The 16131-nt window shown below is 33.8% G+C and overlaps 1 protein-coding gene across 2 annotated transcripts; it reads right to left on the reverse strand.

The window, feature by feature from the left end:
- Positions 1–1071: 1071 nt before the first annotated feature.
- On the reverse strand, positions 1072–12052 carry LOC136203056 (transcription repressor KAN1). 2 transcript variants are annotated; one of them, XM_065994107.1, is made up of 7 exons: positions 10699–12052; positions 10511–10587; positions 9924–9969; positions 9438–9603; positions 3148–3214; positions 2953–3063; positions 1072–1610 (listed from the first exon to the last, which is right to left on the reverse strand). In XM_065994107.1, exons 1-6 carry the CDS (start codon positions 11531–11533, stop codon positions 2971–2973), a joined length of 1284 nt encoding a protein of 427 aa, XP_065850179.1. In that variant the 5' UTR covers positions 11534–12052; the 3' UTR covers positions 1072–1610; positions 2953–2970. The 2 variants fall into 2 exon arrangements, with proteins under 2 accessions (XP_065850179.1, XP_065850170.1); XM_065994098.1 differs by lacking the exon at positions 1072–1610 and having other exon boundaries at positions 2843–3063; positions 10699–12051.
- Positions 12053–16131: the final 4079 nt, after the last annotated feature.

The following is a 16131-nucleotide window of genomic DNA, read 5'->3' on the forward strand; positions in this document are numbered from 1 at the left end:
AAGAACCAACCCTAACCTATTAAAGGATGGGTTAAAAGGATCAATAAATGGGGTTATAACCATTTTGACACCTCTAAATATTATCCATATGTATATGCTTAAAGTGCTTTATCCTATAAAAGACTGAAAGAACATGAAATGGATAAGTAGTTTAAGAAATTATTTGGAGGTATATTAAAATAATAATCAAAGAGGAAAAGTTACATGGAATGGTAGTAAATGGGTTTTACCAAGAATATTTAAGAGTGATGTTTGTAATTAAATGAAGCAAAAAAAAAAATGTAGTTTTGATATTGAGTTGACATATGCCAGCTATCTTATGTCATTATTAAAAAAATATAAGAAAGTGAGAATTGTCTGTAAAGTAACTATCATTCATTTGTTGGGTTGAAGCATAGATGAAAATGACAGTGCATTTACTGTTATAGTACTGATTACACTAGATAGGATTTTAGAATTAGAAAGAAAGTATCTTCTTATTAATCCTATTACAAATTAGGATATATATTGTTTGGACCACTATATATTTTATGGCTTCTTTTTCACTTCTTCATAATGCGGATTTTCTCCTAATACAAATTTACTATGTAAACCCAAGAAAAGTGAACACTTTAGATTTAACTATAAGTTTCCTCATTCCTTTCCTACGCTTTTATTTAGTTTCCAGTGTTAAGTAAGCCATGCATAATCCCTAAATCCAAACAAGAATGTTGCATGACTCTAATACATCTTGATATGGGACATATACTTCATACTTGTAATATAACTAACTAATTTGGTAAAATACTTAACACAAGCCAAGTTTGAAGAATTCCGTATCATAGATATCCCAGTAATGGATAACTTACCATTAAACTAGGAGGTTATGATACCATATTAATTTTAAATTTAATTCCGCTAGGCAGCATTAATGGAACACAGTTGTCTCAATCTCATCTATGTAACATAAATAACACATTATCTTTATATCTATCCAAATTGTAATATTCAACAATTATAAAAGCATTGGATTAAAACTAGGATCAGTTTTAAAAGGTAAAAACCATTTTAAGGCTCATAATCATTCTAATTTTGATGGATCAAGTCTATGATCTTTTATTTTATCACATTAAGTACATAACATTACATTATTACAAAAGTCAATTTTGAACATTGTTCATTACATCTGCATTCGAAAACAATTTTTTATATATATGATGTGGACTCTCACTCAGCGGGGACGTGTAATGTTGATGGAGCGTTATTCATGGAGGAGGGGAGTTGTGGGATGGGAGCGGTGGTTAGGGATGCAATAGGAACCTTTTTATTCTGTAGCAGCAGCTGTGTTGCAGGGTACAGGGAACCTCGAGTGGTCGAGGCATTAGCACTAAGAACAAGTATGATTTGATTGATGGCTTCGCATTACACACATGTTGAATTTGAGTCTGATGCGAAAGTAGCTGTGGATGCGATGCTGTCAAGCAAAAAAGATACCTCGGAGTTTGGTTCTCTTATTCATGACTGTCGATTCATTCTAGGATCCAATCTCGATTTTAATTTATCATTTACTCCTCGTTTAGCGAATAGGGCTGCACATTTGGTAGCTAGGCATGCCTATTCCTTCCGAAATTCTGAAATGGTTGTCAAACACTATGTTTGAGGATGCGGATCTTATTGTTATATATGAGATTTCTGATTCTTGAGTTCAAAAAAAAAAAGAAAATTCCATATAGACGACACATAAACACATAAGCCATATTTTTATACATGACTAAAAAAAACATGATACCAAACAGTGATCTAGCCCAGAGGTCAGGGGGCTCCCCCATCTCTCTTTTGGTTGCCGACTCCACCCCTAGATTGAAGTGATTTTAGTCTTGGCAGTCCCTCCCCTAATAATTTTGATTTATATTTGTGTATTTATAGTATTACTTCAATATTTTAAAATAGTTGAACTTGTTTAAAAACGGTGTTCTAGCATAAGAGGTTATTGGTTCAAATTTCATGAAACTTTTTTTTTTATAAAACTTTTATTATTTGAAATGGATTTTCTAAAAATAACTATGTTATAATATTAATTGCTTTTTATGCACTCTTTATTTTTTAAATCATTTGAAAAAAAAAATTGGGTTCAAAATCAATTATTTATTCTTGAGACTCATGTATGTAGATTATTTTTTGAATTAAATTTGAATATGCGAAAATTATACAAAAATTATAACTAAATATAAGAGATTAAAGTTGTGTATTCTACAAAATTTGTGTTGGACTTATAAAATATAAAAATATCTACTTTTTTAGGCTGAACTGAGCATTTTTAATTTGTTAGCGTGTGACACGCTGAAGGATTAATTTCAGAGTGTAAGATGACAAAAATTTGTTGCCCAACTCTAACGAGCTGGACTACCAAACCCAACCCAGTCAATATCATTTATCCAATACATTTAGAATTCTCACATCAATCGAATCTAGTAAGACCAAACTGTATATATTTTTTAATTTAGGTGCAAATTTTGGGTTACGTGTTCTCCAAGTGTCATTTTCATTGATTGTTATTATCAAAATGACTATATGAGAAATCAGATGTAAAGTTGGATAATTTTGATATTAATAAATTAGTGTCGTAGCGTTAGTATTCCATTCCTAATACTTAGAGCAAAATGAGCGTAATTAACCCAAAAATATAATCAACAAACGAGAGAGTTAAATGCATTTTGGTCAATATTCTATATTAAGTAGAATGATTGACATAATTCTTATTTTTATTATTTTTCTAGAAAAGAGAAAAGCTAAGAAGGTTGGAAATGGTTGGAAACATGAATTTATTTGAAATAAATAAAATGGTAAATGAAGGAGTAATATGGAAAGTAATACCCTTGAACATCATATATTATATATGTGAAGAATCTTCTTCTTCTTTATGTATAATGTATATATATCTATAGGGCTTCGAAATAGTAAAGTAAAACTCACAAAGAAAGATGTAATTAGTTAAGTATGTTGATTTCCTTGCCAGTCTGGTCTCCCTAATGTGAACTCCAGGCTCGGCTTCTTGCATTCTACGTACTCTTTCAACCGGCATTCCTGCTACCCATTTTGCATATCATATCAGACAGACACATAAAAACAGACACTTAAAGATGGAATTTTATTATCTTAGAATCACACCTGACTATGGAATGCTGCTTCTCTCTCATTCCTATTTGTTAGCTGCCACCCTTCTCCACGTATACCACTGCCATTCATTTACATTTTTAAATATACATTCATTAAGAAGCATGCCACTGCAGATCCTTTAAACAATAATATTAACTGAAATCGATAGAACGTCAGATACTTTGTTTATGAATTCCCTCCCAATTCAAGTGAAAGATTAGGAATTAATCTGCAACTCATTAAGGAGGAATATATAACAATTTCAACAACTAATTAACTAATCAATTCCTATGTCTACACCTCTCAAATCCCAACCCTATATGCATAACTTGTTTCTACCTTTGATTTTTCTTATCAAAAATATGGTAATCAAATGTCTAACTCACCCTAAAGGACCAGCCTTGATTCATAATAAGATGTTGTATAGCCCTCTAATTAAGTAATATGGGTTATCTAACAATCTTAAATAAATTTGAAGGGTGATGCAAATATTAATAATATTCAATACAAGACTCTCCTATCCTATTATATAAATAAATGCCTAGATCACTCCATTCTGAACTAGTATTGGTATGATAATATATGTATAAAACTATATAAAACAAGCTAGTGTTGGATCATCACCAATAAATAGCAGCAGCAGCATGTGAAATAGTTGTAATAAAATCAACTATTCATGATCAAATACGATAGGATAACGATACGTTTTAACTGTTTTCAACTGTTGCTATAAGATTTCATATCTCTGTAATCCTTTACCAAGGGTTGTATAAATTTACCCTTTCTTAATTAAGACAACTAAACTAATACTTTAATTCTCTTAAACCATTTGGATCAAATGGTTGATTAATATACTGTTAGAACATCTTAGATTAAGTGGTTGGTTGAGTATTTGAATTCTAACAATTCTGTTTTGATGAAATTTAGCAAAATGTATTTATATTCTAAACCCTCTCCAAACCCATAACACATTTAGCCTTGACTTTTTTTATAAAATTATTTCATGACAATACCTACTAATTTATAGGGAACCTCAAAAGAAAAAAAAAATGTGATTTCGTAGCTTGAGACATTAAAGGTTACAAAGTTTATTGTGTGATAAAATGATACATGTGGTTTTTGATATAAATAAATAAATAATGATATTGTCGAAGTTTGACGGGACTTTTGGTCTATTGAAGTTAATGATGTGGCGTAAGAGATTTTTTCTGCAGTGAATTAATTGATCTAGTGAAGATCGCACATAAGGAGTTGGAGATATAAGTCTCTCTCACTATATGGTAAATCATGAATGCATGTGGAGAATTCAAAAGGATAAAGTCAAAATGACATTAAAAAAGATGAGATTGAAGAAAGCAATAGGATCTGATGGCATCCCTATTAAGATTTGGAGATGTTTGGGAAAGAGAGAAATCGAAGGGTTGACAACTTTCTTGAACAAAATTTGGAGAAACAATAAGCTGCCATCATAATAGAGGAAAAGTACCATAATCCATTTGTATAAAAACAAAGGCGATGTTCAAGATTGTGCCAACTATCGGGGAATCAAACCAATGAGTAATACTATGAAACTTTGGCAGCAAATGATCAAACAAAGGCTAAGGAGAAGTGTGAAGATCTCGAAAAAAGAATTTGGCTTTATGCTAGGAAGATCAACTATGGAGGTCATTCATCTAATGAGACAATTAATGGAGCACTATCGGAATACGACGAAAGATTTGTCTATGGTTTTCATTGACTTGGAGAAAGCATATAACAAGGGAATTACTTTGGTGGGCTTTCATAAGGAAAGAGATTACGTGCAAATACATTGACATCATAAAAGACATGTATAAGAAAGCGTGCACGAGCATGTATACATGTGTTGGGAAGACTAAAGAGTTTCCTATTCCGATTGGAGTGCATCAAGGGTCTGCACTTAGCTCATTCCTTTTTTGCCGTTGTTATGGACGAATTAATGAGTTCATTTCAAGACGGTATACCATGATGCATGTTGTTTGCAGATGATATTATGTTGATTGATGAGACGAAAGAAGGCACAGAGAGTAAGTTGGAATTATGGAGACAAATTTTGAAATCTAGAGGCTTTCAGTGGAACAGAAGTAAGACGAAATATTTGGAGTGTAAGTTTAGCGGCGACAGAAGTAGAGAGGCATGGACAATCACCTTGGATGAGAGGGAGCTCAAGTTGCTTTCATTATTTAGAGTCTATTACTCAAAAGGATGGAGATGTTGCTCATAGGATTAAATCTGGTTGGTTGAAGTGGAAGAGTGTTACGAGTTTCCTTTGCGATCTCGGCATGCCTAATAGATTGAAGGGAAAATTCTACTGCACGATAATTAGACCTACATTATTATATGGTATGGAATGTTGGGCAGTGAAACACTGTCACATTCATAAGATGTCGGTGACGGAGTTACGTATGTTGGAAGAGAGTAATTGAGAGTGATATGAGTTTATTGGGGATTGAGGAAAATATGATAATGAATTGGACGGAGTGGAGAGAATTTATATCGCTGATACGACTTGATTTCATGGTTTCGTATGACGGTTCATGTTAGCCGATCCCGAATCATTTCGGGACTAAGGCTTTGTTGTTGTTGTAACAAAATTTGACAACCATATATACCATGTTACCATAAAAAATATTCACAGAAAAGGCGAAAGTTTTTTTTTTAACATTTCTTTAGTTTATATAAGAAAATACAGATAAACATGTTAGAGTTGAAGAATGAAATATCTAACATAATAATTTTGAAAAAAAGTTAATAAATTTCAAGTGTGAACAAATATGAAGCAATGTATCATATTTGTGCCAACCTGTATAAAGTTTGGCAGAATTCCTATATTATTAAAAAAAACAAGAAAGAAGAGAAAGTAAGATTTGATTTTCTAAATTATGTAACAGTGGATGGACATCACCACCTAATCTACCAAAACATGCATTTGAGAATAAGACATCTCTAGTATCTTCTCATTCGGAAGCTTCCCAAACCATTACTAATTTCCTTAGCACCATTTCCTATGTATGATGTTCACTCTTTTCACCCAATTCCTATATTTTGTCATCCATCTCTTAATTATCATTCCTCCTTTTAAGACTATGTTTGTCTTTATCTACTTCAACAATGCATGTCGGATTCTATACCCTTTTTTCATCCAATTAATATTTACGCTACTTCGGTCGCACCACAAGGGTGTACCGGGGCAAGCCTTCCCCTGTCAATTTATTTGTCAAGAGGCCGCTCCTAAGACTCGAATCTGTGACCTCTTGGTCACACGACAACAACGTTTACCGTTGCGCCAAGGCTCGCCCTCTACATTGAATTCTTCCATATATATATATATATATATATATATATATATAAATCATAATTCAACTCAGCTAAAAAATAAAGGAAAAGATTTTACATGTCCCTCACCTCTAAATTATTTGAGGCTTGAAGTAAATATCAATGGACAATCCAATATTAAATACCATGACTCTAATATCATACATATATAAATATCTAACTCAAAATGTAACTAAAACGAGGATAATTGCTTCAGATATTTAAGAAACTATATAGTTTTTCAATTAAGAATTATACATACAATCCTTTTCTACAAAGTTTAGCTTAATTTGTTTTGATGTGATTAGTCACTTCAAAGTGTCAAAGATAATAAATAGTTCCTACCTATCAATTTACCCTTTTGTGTTAAATGATTTATTGATATTATATTTGAGAATTCAAATCCTTGCAACACTATTTATAAAAAATGGCAACACATTCTAGAGTGAATATGTGTTGTGCACGTTTCAATCTCAACTTCCAATAGATATTTGTATCATTGTATGTCGGAATGTATCAAAGATAATAATACTTTTATTTAGCCTTAAGTATTAGCTTGAATTGGGTTAAATGCTTAGTATCTCCAAGAGATACTTAATCCATTCTCTAAAAATAATATAAATAATCTGACTTTTAGTGATTTAAAAGTAACTAATACATATCATCTCCAACAATACTTCTCATCTTCACTTCTTATTTATTATTTTATCAACAAAATTATTAATTATTGTTATATTTATCAATAGTGAGAGGAGAGACTTTCCAATAATAAATTATTAATAAGAAATAAGGAGATGCTAGGAGTTGAGAGAGACTCTCATAGAAATGATGAAGACTCTTAGTGATTTGGAGAGACTAAGAGAATGTTGGAGATGCTCTCGAATACCCATGAGGTGACCTCCCTAACTAGTTTTTGTGAAGTTATGTAATAGAAAAACAAGTATAACTTGAAAGTTGAAACATATCAAAAACATATATTTCATTTAGCTAGTTACATTAAGATTCTCTTCTTCTTCTTTTTCCATTTTCATGGGGAAAAAAACATTTGAGTTCATCAAAATGATTATTTGTTATTGCCTTCTAGTGCAATTCATATTTGAAGAATATAAGAAATTTATATATAAGAAAAAGAGCTTATTACAAGCTCTCCCGAACAAAGGAGACTAGCAAACACCAATAAGATTAATTAGGAAAAGTATGTGAAGTTTGATTAATCTTAACACTATATATGTTAAAAACATTTAGGATTTGCTCATGTTCGTTGCATGACAACTTCCTTGATAAAATTTGCATATTTTCCATTCTAAAGATTAATATGAGAAAATTAATGATAGATTTGTCATGAAACCAATTCAACTAAAAGTTTAAGTTTATATTAATCTATGACACATCCTCGTATACGAATGGGATTACATGGATTCGAACCCTCGATCACTTTCTAAGAGGTTGCGATACCATGTCAAGGAACCACTTGAACTAAAAGTGTATGCCCAAGAATAATTTTTATTATTATCTCTGACACACATCCTCTCGCGAATGTCGTTGGGTTTGGAGCGTGTAAAATACATGCCCATCCGGCCATGTGTTAAATTGATCAATAAATGAGGTTTAGGATTCCAAGCCTTGATCATTTGGTCTATAAGCTCGGTTACCATGTTAGTGACTCAATTGAACTAAAATGTTAAGTTGATAAAAGCTATTCATAGGCCTTAACTAAAAGCCTAAGTAGAAAGTTAAGGTACAAGCTTTTATTATTAAGTTTTAGCAACTGCACTTTCTTCATTTCTCGTAGGTAACATATAAGCAATACTAAAATCTAGCATACCAGGAAGAATATGTAAGGAAGGAAAAGGTAATTACCACTTAATATAGCATACTAGGAAGAATATGATAAACAAATTAAAGAACATGATCTCATTTTTATATAATGAATGCAACTTCTGCAGCTGATGAATTCATACATCCTAATTGAGTCGTTTGTGTTATTCTAATACTAGTTTCCAAATGGATTGCATATACTAGAAATGTTATGTCTTATGAACATATATATTTTGTTATAAGAAAAAATAGAAACATACAGTAAGTAGGACAAATATGAGTAATTACATATCAAATCTAATGCAAGACTATAAGATAATCACCCAACTCAAGAACTTAAAATCTGAAAATAGTTTTTATTATCTTTATCAAGATAGAATACAAAGGATAAGCCAATTTTGATGACTATTTCATTAGTTTTCAAAATTCGAATTTTCTATTTATTTATCCAAGAGCGATTGTATTCTTCATCTCTACTATAGAAAGAAAAACTTAAGATTACTTGGGTACCAAGGTTCCTCTTGCTAAATCTCTTTTTGCTACTTTGCAGCCAAATATCCATAGGAGACCGACATTTCAGTGTTTCAGTTTTCATCTATCGGATTGTTATCTTCTCAAGTTGAGTTTCGATTTGAGAGATTACTTAATCAGATTTATCTCTCTATCTCTAATAAGATGTAGCAAAACTACGGAAAAGCAAGAACCAAACAGAAGGAATATGAATTAAGAGCATTAAAGGAAGCCATATAGTATATATTCAGAAATGGAGTAGCATAGCATATTTAATTTGAACTTTGGAAAAGAAGAGCACTTAAGTCCAAGGAACTAGTCTTTTGTTCATTTATAATTATATTCTAAATGTTCTTGTGCAAGGAATAAGAACAAAAAAGTTTAATAAATATATATGATATGAATTTCTAACGGAAAAAAAAAAAAAAAAGTGTAGGAGTATCTGTAGTTGCTTATTGCTTTCTCTAATCCTAATTAACGAATGTTTTGATCGCACTTAGTTGCTTTTGTTTTGTTAATTATTAAAAACCAAAAATCTTGGAAAACAAGAAAGTCATAAAAGAAAAAGAAGAAGAAATGAAAACACTGAACTGAAAAGCAAAAGCTGACATTATTCTTAAAAAGAAAGAGGAAATAGGTACCTTGAAGAATTGCTCCAAAGGGTGGTAGCAGAAGAAGAAGAAGGGTAATCCATATCTTGTTGCACCGACGTGGACCCATCAGAAGCTCCTCTCTGATCGGAAAATCGGCGTACGTTTCCACCGGCGCTTGGAGACATATCTTCTTCCCCAGATCCATCTGATTGGCCTGCAACCAAATATATTTATACATCATCACAGAAAAAAGTCAAATCCTAAAACATCATCATATCATATCTGATTTTATTATTATATTTATATTTATTACATGTATGTATGTATGTATCCACATGCATATATGTATGAATGTGAATGAGACAAAGTGGGAGAGTGTCTTTTATCCATAATAGGGTTTAGTATAAGTATATGGGATTAAGAGAAGAATTTTCTAAATGGGAGCAGTAAAATACTCAGAAGAGAGAAGAGAGAGAAAGCTTAAAAACAATAATAAATTAAATTTAAAAATGAAGACGAAGCAATACGAATTACCTGAAGAGGCTGCAGGCTTGTCAGTGGTCTTCACAGTTCTATACATCTGCACAGTCATTTAGCTTAATACATTCACTACATAAACTCCAATTAATTTCCAAATTTACCAAATTAAAATTAATTAGCCACTGAATCAAAATGTATAAAGAAAAAAAAAAGATTTATGAGATCTTCTTCTCTCCGACTCCGTGGGCTTCTGGGCTTGTCTTGGTTTCATCATTAATCACGAGGTTGATGTTTGATAAGGTAGTAATGAGATGTTTATTATTGAGAAATGATGACTACTTTTGTCTGCTTTCATTCTTCTCTCTCTTCTCTTCTCTTTCTTTTTTTTCAAAAGCAGAAGCTTGTCTGCCTGAGACGTTTCAGAACTTTCAGACTCAAATATATAATAAATGAATATATTTTCTTTCTTCTCTTACATTCATTCATTCACTCACTGCCTTCTTCGGCTACTGTGCCGGTGGGATACACTGCCTTTGACATTTCAGACACAAACAACAACAAGAACAAGAACAAGAAGAAATTATCCGGAATTAAGAAACAAGATAGAGATAGAGAGAGAAATTGTTTCCTTTGTGCTCTACCTGTAAATGGCTTTTCACATGTGCTAATGTGAGATCTTTTACATCCATCAGCTCTAGGACTGACTTTGGAGTTGCTCCTACACCAACCCATTTTCAAAGATTTAATCCTTTTTTTCTTTCATCCCACAACAACATTAATGTAATTAACAAATTATAAAAAAAAAACAAGCTAATTAAATCATAATTACTTTCATGGCCGCCAAGAAGCTCGACGGCATGAACAAATCGAGCATGAAGAGTGCTTGTCCATCTCATTCTCGGAGCTCTCATGCTTCTCTTTGTCGGAAGTTTTGGCAGAAATCTTGATCTAATTAATCCGTGAGAGGCCTCGCCGGATCCGACTCCATATTGATGATGATGATGGTGCAGTTGGTGAGATTTGAATGCATCCATTGGAATCCCATTAAACCTTGTAGCTTGAGCTAATCGATTGTAAGCAGGAAGAGTTTGATTAGGCCCGGCTGCTGAGTTAATCAGAGATAATGGATCTAATCCCCCTCCACCTCCACCGCCGAAATAGTAAGGGGAAGAAGAAGATGTGTGAGAAACAGATGTAGAAGAAGGATAAGGCATTGGGTAGAAGCACATCTTTGGATCTTTATTCATGTTTTCCCTAATTGATTGCTGGTCTGATGTTGGTATAAATGGAAATGAACGGTTGTGATAAACTGGGATTCCCTTAATCGGCCTTAAAGTGTCTGATACATCAAGTAATGAAACCCCATGATTTATATGATTTAAGTGATGATGATTTTGGTAAGGGTGTTGCTGAGCAGTGAAATTCCTTGTCCTTGTTGTTTGATCATCAAGTGAATTTGTTGGTGCTAGAGAAAGCTCGGTATAAGCTTGAGAATCTGTCCTCATAGTGAAAAGATTGAAGGTTGTGGTATTACAGGCAGCAGAAGAAGAACAAGTAGAGGAAGAAGAAGAAGGAGAAGGACAAGTATTAGGAGGACTAATGTGTAAAGAGAGATCAGGAAGTGGGTTTGAAGAGGGTTCAATGAAAACCCCTTCCAAGGGCATTTTTCTCTTTCTTTATATCAAAATAGTTGCCTTCTCTTCTTGGTGACAAGAATGGGGAAAAAAGCAAGTGCAACTTCTTTCTTTGTTTGTTTGTTTCCCTTTCTTCTTCTTCTCCTTATGAGATTTGGTTCTTGAACCTTGATTCTTGATATAGGAATCAAAGATAATAATATAAAATTGGAAAGAGGTGAAGAAAGAAGAAAGGAAGGAGGTGATGTTGAAGTAGCTAGGTAGGCAAAAGAGAGCTAAAGGGTCATGAATCTTCTTCAACAAACAAACATGCTCAAGAAAGAGAGAGTGAGTGAAAGTTGGATAGAGAAAGAGATTTAAGAGAGAGAGAAGAAAAAAAAAAAAAAAGAGAAGGCATGTGTGTTGTCAAGCTAAGCTATGAAAATAATAATAATAATAAGAAAAAGAAAAATAGAGAAAGTGCATAGAAAGAAAGAGAGGTGCACCTCGAGAGTATATCTTGGAAAATGACACAAGAAGTAGAAGAACACAAGGTCTATCTCTCTCTGGTCAAAACTTACAATTTCTTTTTTATTTTATTTTCTTTCTCCGGAGACGACGGGATATAATATAGAGAGAGAAACACTTGATTCTTTTTCCCCCACCCTCTTCGCCCTTGTATATATATTTTTTTTTAAATAAATTAGTCTCTAAAGTACATGTACATGTAGGATTTTATAAATAAATAAATAAAATTCTCAGGAGATTAATACTATATACTAGTTTATTATAAATAAATAAAAAATGTGGATAGAGGCATTGACCTTGGTGAGTGAGAGAGAGAGAGAGAGACCCACAAAGGGTTTTTTGTTTTCATTCATGTGTACATATCGTAAACCCTAATTTCAACATTACCCTTCTTCTAATTCCTCTTTTTCATACTCTCCCAAATATTCCCTTCTAATCTTTCAACAACCTTTGTCTCCTCTCATCTTCATTTTCATATTCATGCCCTTTGGGTTTTATTATGTCACATGACCATCTTTTTTTTTATTATTATTTTAAATAATACAGATCATTGACTCTTTTTTAATTACCTACCTAGGGTTTCCAAAACCCTATGCTTCATCAAACAATATTATCTTAATTGGATCTCTTACTCTTCTTAATTATATTGGGAACTAACCCCTTTCTTTAAATGTCCTTGTCTCTATATAGATCATATCACTTCCATACCATAAACAATTACAAATACCATACTTATATTTGACCTTGGTTTCAAATTATATACTCCCTCCATTCTCAAATAAATGTCGTTTTAGATAATTATTTTTTTCTTTTTTAAGTGTCGTTTTCGTTTTTCAATAAAATTTAGTATAGTTTTTTGGTCTAAACATTTAAATTTTGTCTTGATTTATGTGCTTTTTAAGCTTTTAAAGTTTTTTCTCCAACCATTATAGGAGAAAGAATTTTTATTTAATTAATCCATGTAAATTTATTAATTTAAGTATTTATTAATTGTGTTTCTTAATTTGTGTGAAAAACTCTAAAACGACACTTATTTGAGAATGGAGGGAGTATTCATTAACATCTTTTTTTTTTTTTTTACATTATCAAATTAAACAATTCTTTCTACCTCATTTCTTTCCAAAATAAAGATTCATAATTGAATTCACTAGATATTTTATTGCCCTTAATTAACTTATCTAGAATTATTCAAATTCCTTTATAATTCAAATTATTATTCCTTGGATGCCAATAAGATTTCCTGTTGATACAGGAATAGGAACAGTGCTGCTCGACTTTCTCTCTCCCTCACGTGAAGGACGATTAGGTTTACATATCCTCTTTCGTTCGACGTTCTCTCTCTACGATGTTCGACGTCGCCGCTAAGGCTCCGACTGACGGCGGAAGTGAGGAGCCAGAATCCATGGATACGGCCGAACCAGCATCATACCGAGACACTGTTTTAGGTAAAAACCATACCGAAGAACACTGAGAACCCGTAGATCTCCAGGCAATGGGTCTTGTTCAGGTATCTTATGCTAACCCTCTTAAACATAGTTTCACTGTTGTCCCTGAATTGATGAGGAGGTGGGGAACACCATGGCAAGATGCCCTGATTGTGAAACTGATGGATATAAGTATTGGATTTATAGCTTTACAAAAAAGAGCGTTGGAGATTTGGAAGCCGAAGAGTAATGTCGAATTGATGGATATCGGGTATGGATTCCACCTTGCAAAGTTTGATAGCATGGAGGATAGGAACAGAGTGATTCAGGAGGGACCATGGATAATTCAGGGGCATTACCTAACGGTAAGAGCATGGTCGGATGAATTTGTGGCTGCCACAGCAACAATTGCTTCTACAATGGTCTGGACAAGGTTTCCTGATTTGCCAATCCAATATTATAATGAGGATTGCATTCTCATAATTGCAAACTCGTTGGGAAAAGCTGTCATGGTAGATAAGAATACGATTAAGGCATCGAGGGGACGATTTATGCGGGTATGTGTAGAATTGGATTTGTTAAAGCCACTAATTGCTGAATTTGAAGTTAACGGGATCTCCTACAGAATTGAATATGAAGGATTGCATATAGCGTGCACTAATTGTGGTAAGTATGGCCATTTGAAGTCAAGTTGTATCTTGCCTAGCATTGTATCTTGTCAAAGCATAAATACACCAACAGCTAGTGAGGAAAGGGCGTTGCAACGTTAGATGCTTCAGGATGAGGGGATAAAACGACCAACCAGCCATGGGAAGGGGAAAACAATAATATGGAGTATGGACCTTAGAGAATGGTTGCAAGAAGTAAGTATGTGAATAAAGGAAAGAAGTTGGTAGGAGTTGACATGGAACCAACTCAAATACCACATTCTTCCAGTGGGAAGCAGAAAGCATCTAGAAATATATCAATCTTTGGCACTGATATCAAAGTACTATCAAGAAATTCGAGTGGTCCATTGAACGGAGTTTTCTCGGCTACAAAAGGAGCAGGGCAAAGTGCTAGAGTTACCCAAAAACACCAAAAGAGTGGCAACTGCTAATCCCTTTGGTGTGTTACAATCTGATATAGGGGACCCGGAGAAAGACATAGAGGAAACAGAAGCAAGCAAGGTTTGGGGGCAAAAGGAGTCGTCTAGATAATACAAGTAACACAAGGCCACCTGATCTACTGAAGGGTACTGAAGGACATGTACTGCCAAAGGATAAAAAGAGTGAAGCTGATGATACTAGGAGGGCACTAGAGGTTGTAGCGAACCGTGTAGCAATGAAAGGAGTTCAGATTGGGACTGCATAGACCCAATAGGCTCGATGACTGCCTGGTTTGGGCAATTAATTCTACAACCTTCAACTTTATCAATGAAAGTAATTTCTTGGAACTGTTTTAGTGTAGGAGGAACTCTTTTCTTTCGAGCGATGAAACACATTATTTCTATAAATGATCCTGATATTTTTGTGCTTCTAGAAATGAGACTTCCGGGCACAAGAGTGGTTGAATTAAGCAGAAAATAGAGGTTTTCAAACGTGGAAATTGTGGAAACAGAAGGGTTCAGCGGAGGCATTTGGGTTTTTTGGAATGAGGTTCGTGTTATAGTGGATGTATGTCTGAAAAATAAACAGTTTCTCCACTCACATATCACTTCTGCTGATAGTTATGAGGGAGAGAAAAGTTTTGACATAACTTTCGTCTACGTTAGGCCGCAAATGGCATTGAAGAGGCAATGTATGGGTGAACTCCTTGACTTGAAAAGACACATCACACAACCATGGCTCCTAATCGGAGACTTTAACTGTATAAAATCAGCTTATGAAAAGAAAGGGGGATCGATGCGAACCTTGGATAAATGTAATTTCTTTGCGGATTGGATTAGCAAGATGGAACTTATCGACATTGGCTATTAGGGACTGGCCTTTACATGGTACTATGGCTCCTCGGCCCGTACTAGAGTAGCATATCGATTGGATCGAGTCCTATGTAATGCAACCTAGAGAACGACTTTCCCCAAAGCTTCAGTCAGGCATCTGCCGACAAACCGTTTTGACCATACACCTATGTTGCTTAATTCATTAGGGACTATACCAGCACCAAATTCCCATCCAGTTCGCTTCTAGGTTGTCTGGCTCGAACATAGTGAATTCAATACTTTTTTCAATTCCGCCTGGAACCATACAACCAAGGTCGATGACAGCTTAAAGGAAATTACGACAACACTGAAGAACTGGGATCAGGATGTCTTTAGCAGTTTGAAAGCTAGGAAGAGAAGAGTTTATGGACGGCTATGGGTATCAATAATATTATGACACAATTCTGTAAATGTTCAGGATAGAAAGTTAATCTTGGGAAATCTAGAGTCTTCTTTTCATCAAACGTTTATGATGTTGTCAGTAGGGGAATTTGTGACATTTTGGGGTTTGAAAGAACCGATAAGCTTGGGAGATACTTAGGAATTCCTCTCCTTCACTCTCGTGTAAACAAGAACACTTTCAAGTATGTGGTGGACAGAGTTAATGAACGACTCGTTGGGTGGAAAGCAAAATTCTTATCCTTCGCAGGAAGACTTACTCTTGTTAAAGCAATTACATCAACGTTGTCGTCTTATGTGATGCAGACAGCTTTACTTCCAAAAGGCTGGATATGTGT

Source organism: Euphorbia lathyris, chromosome 1, assembly GCF_963576675.1.
Source record: "Euphorbia lathyris chromosome 1, ddEupLath1.1, whole genome shotgun sequence".
Classification (NCBI taxonomy): Eukaryota; Viridiplantae; Streptophyta; class Magnoliopsida; order Malpighiales; family Euphorbiaceae; genus Euphorbia; species Euphorbia lathyris.

What these genes read in the sequence shown, in the direction of transcription:
- LOC136203056 (XM_065994107.1), bottom strand. Translation starts at nt 11,533, where the DNA reads ATGCCCTTGGAAGGGGTTTTCATTGAACCCTCTTCAAACCCACTTCCT. An exon ending in GCTTCTTGGCGGCCATGAAA is followed by an intron (nt 10,588 to 10,698) that starts GTAATTATGATT and finishes GGGTTGGTGTAG; the next exon opens with GAGCAACTCCAAAGTCAGTC. An exon ending in CTTTGGAGCAATTCTTCAAG is followed by an intron (nt 3,215 to 9,437) that starts GTACCTATTTCC and finishes AATGAATGGCAG; the next exon opens with TGGTATACGTGGAGAAGGGT.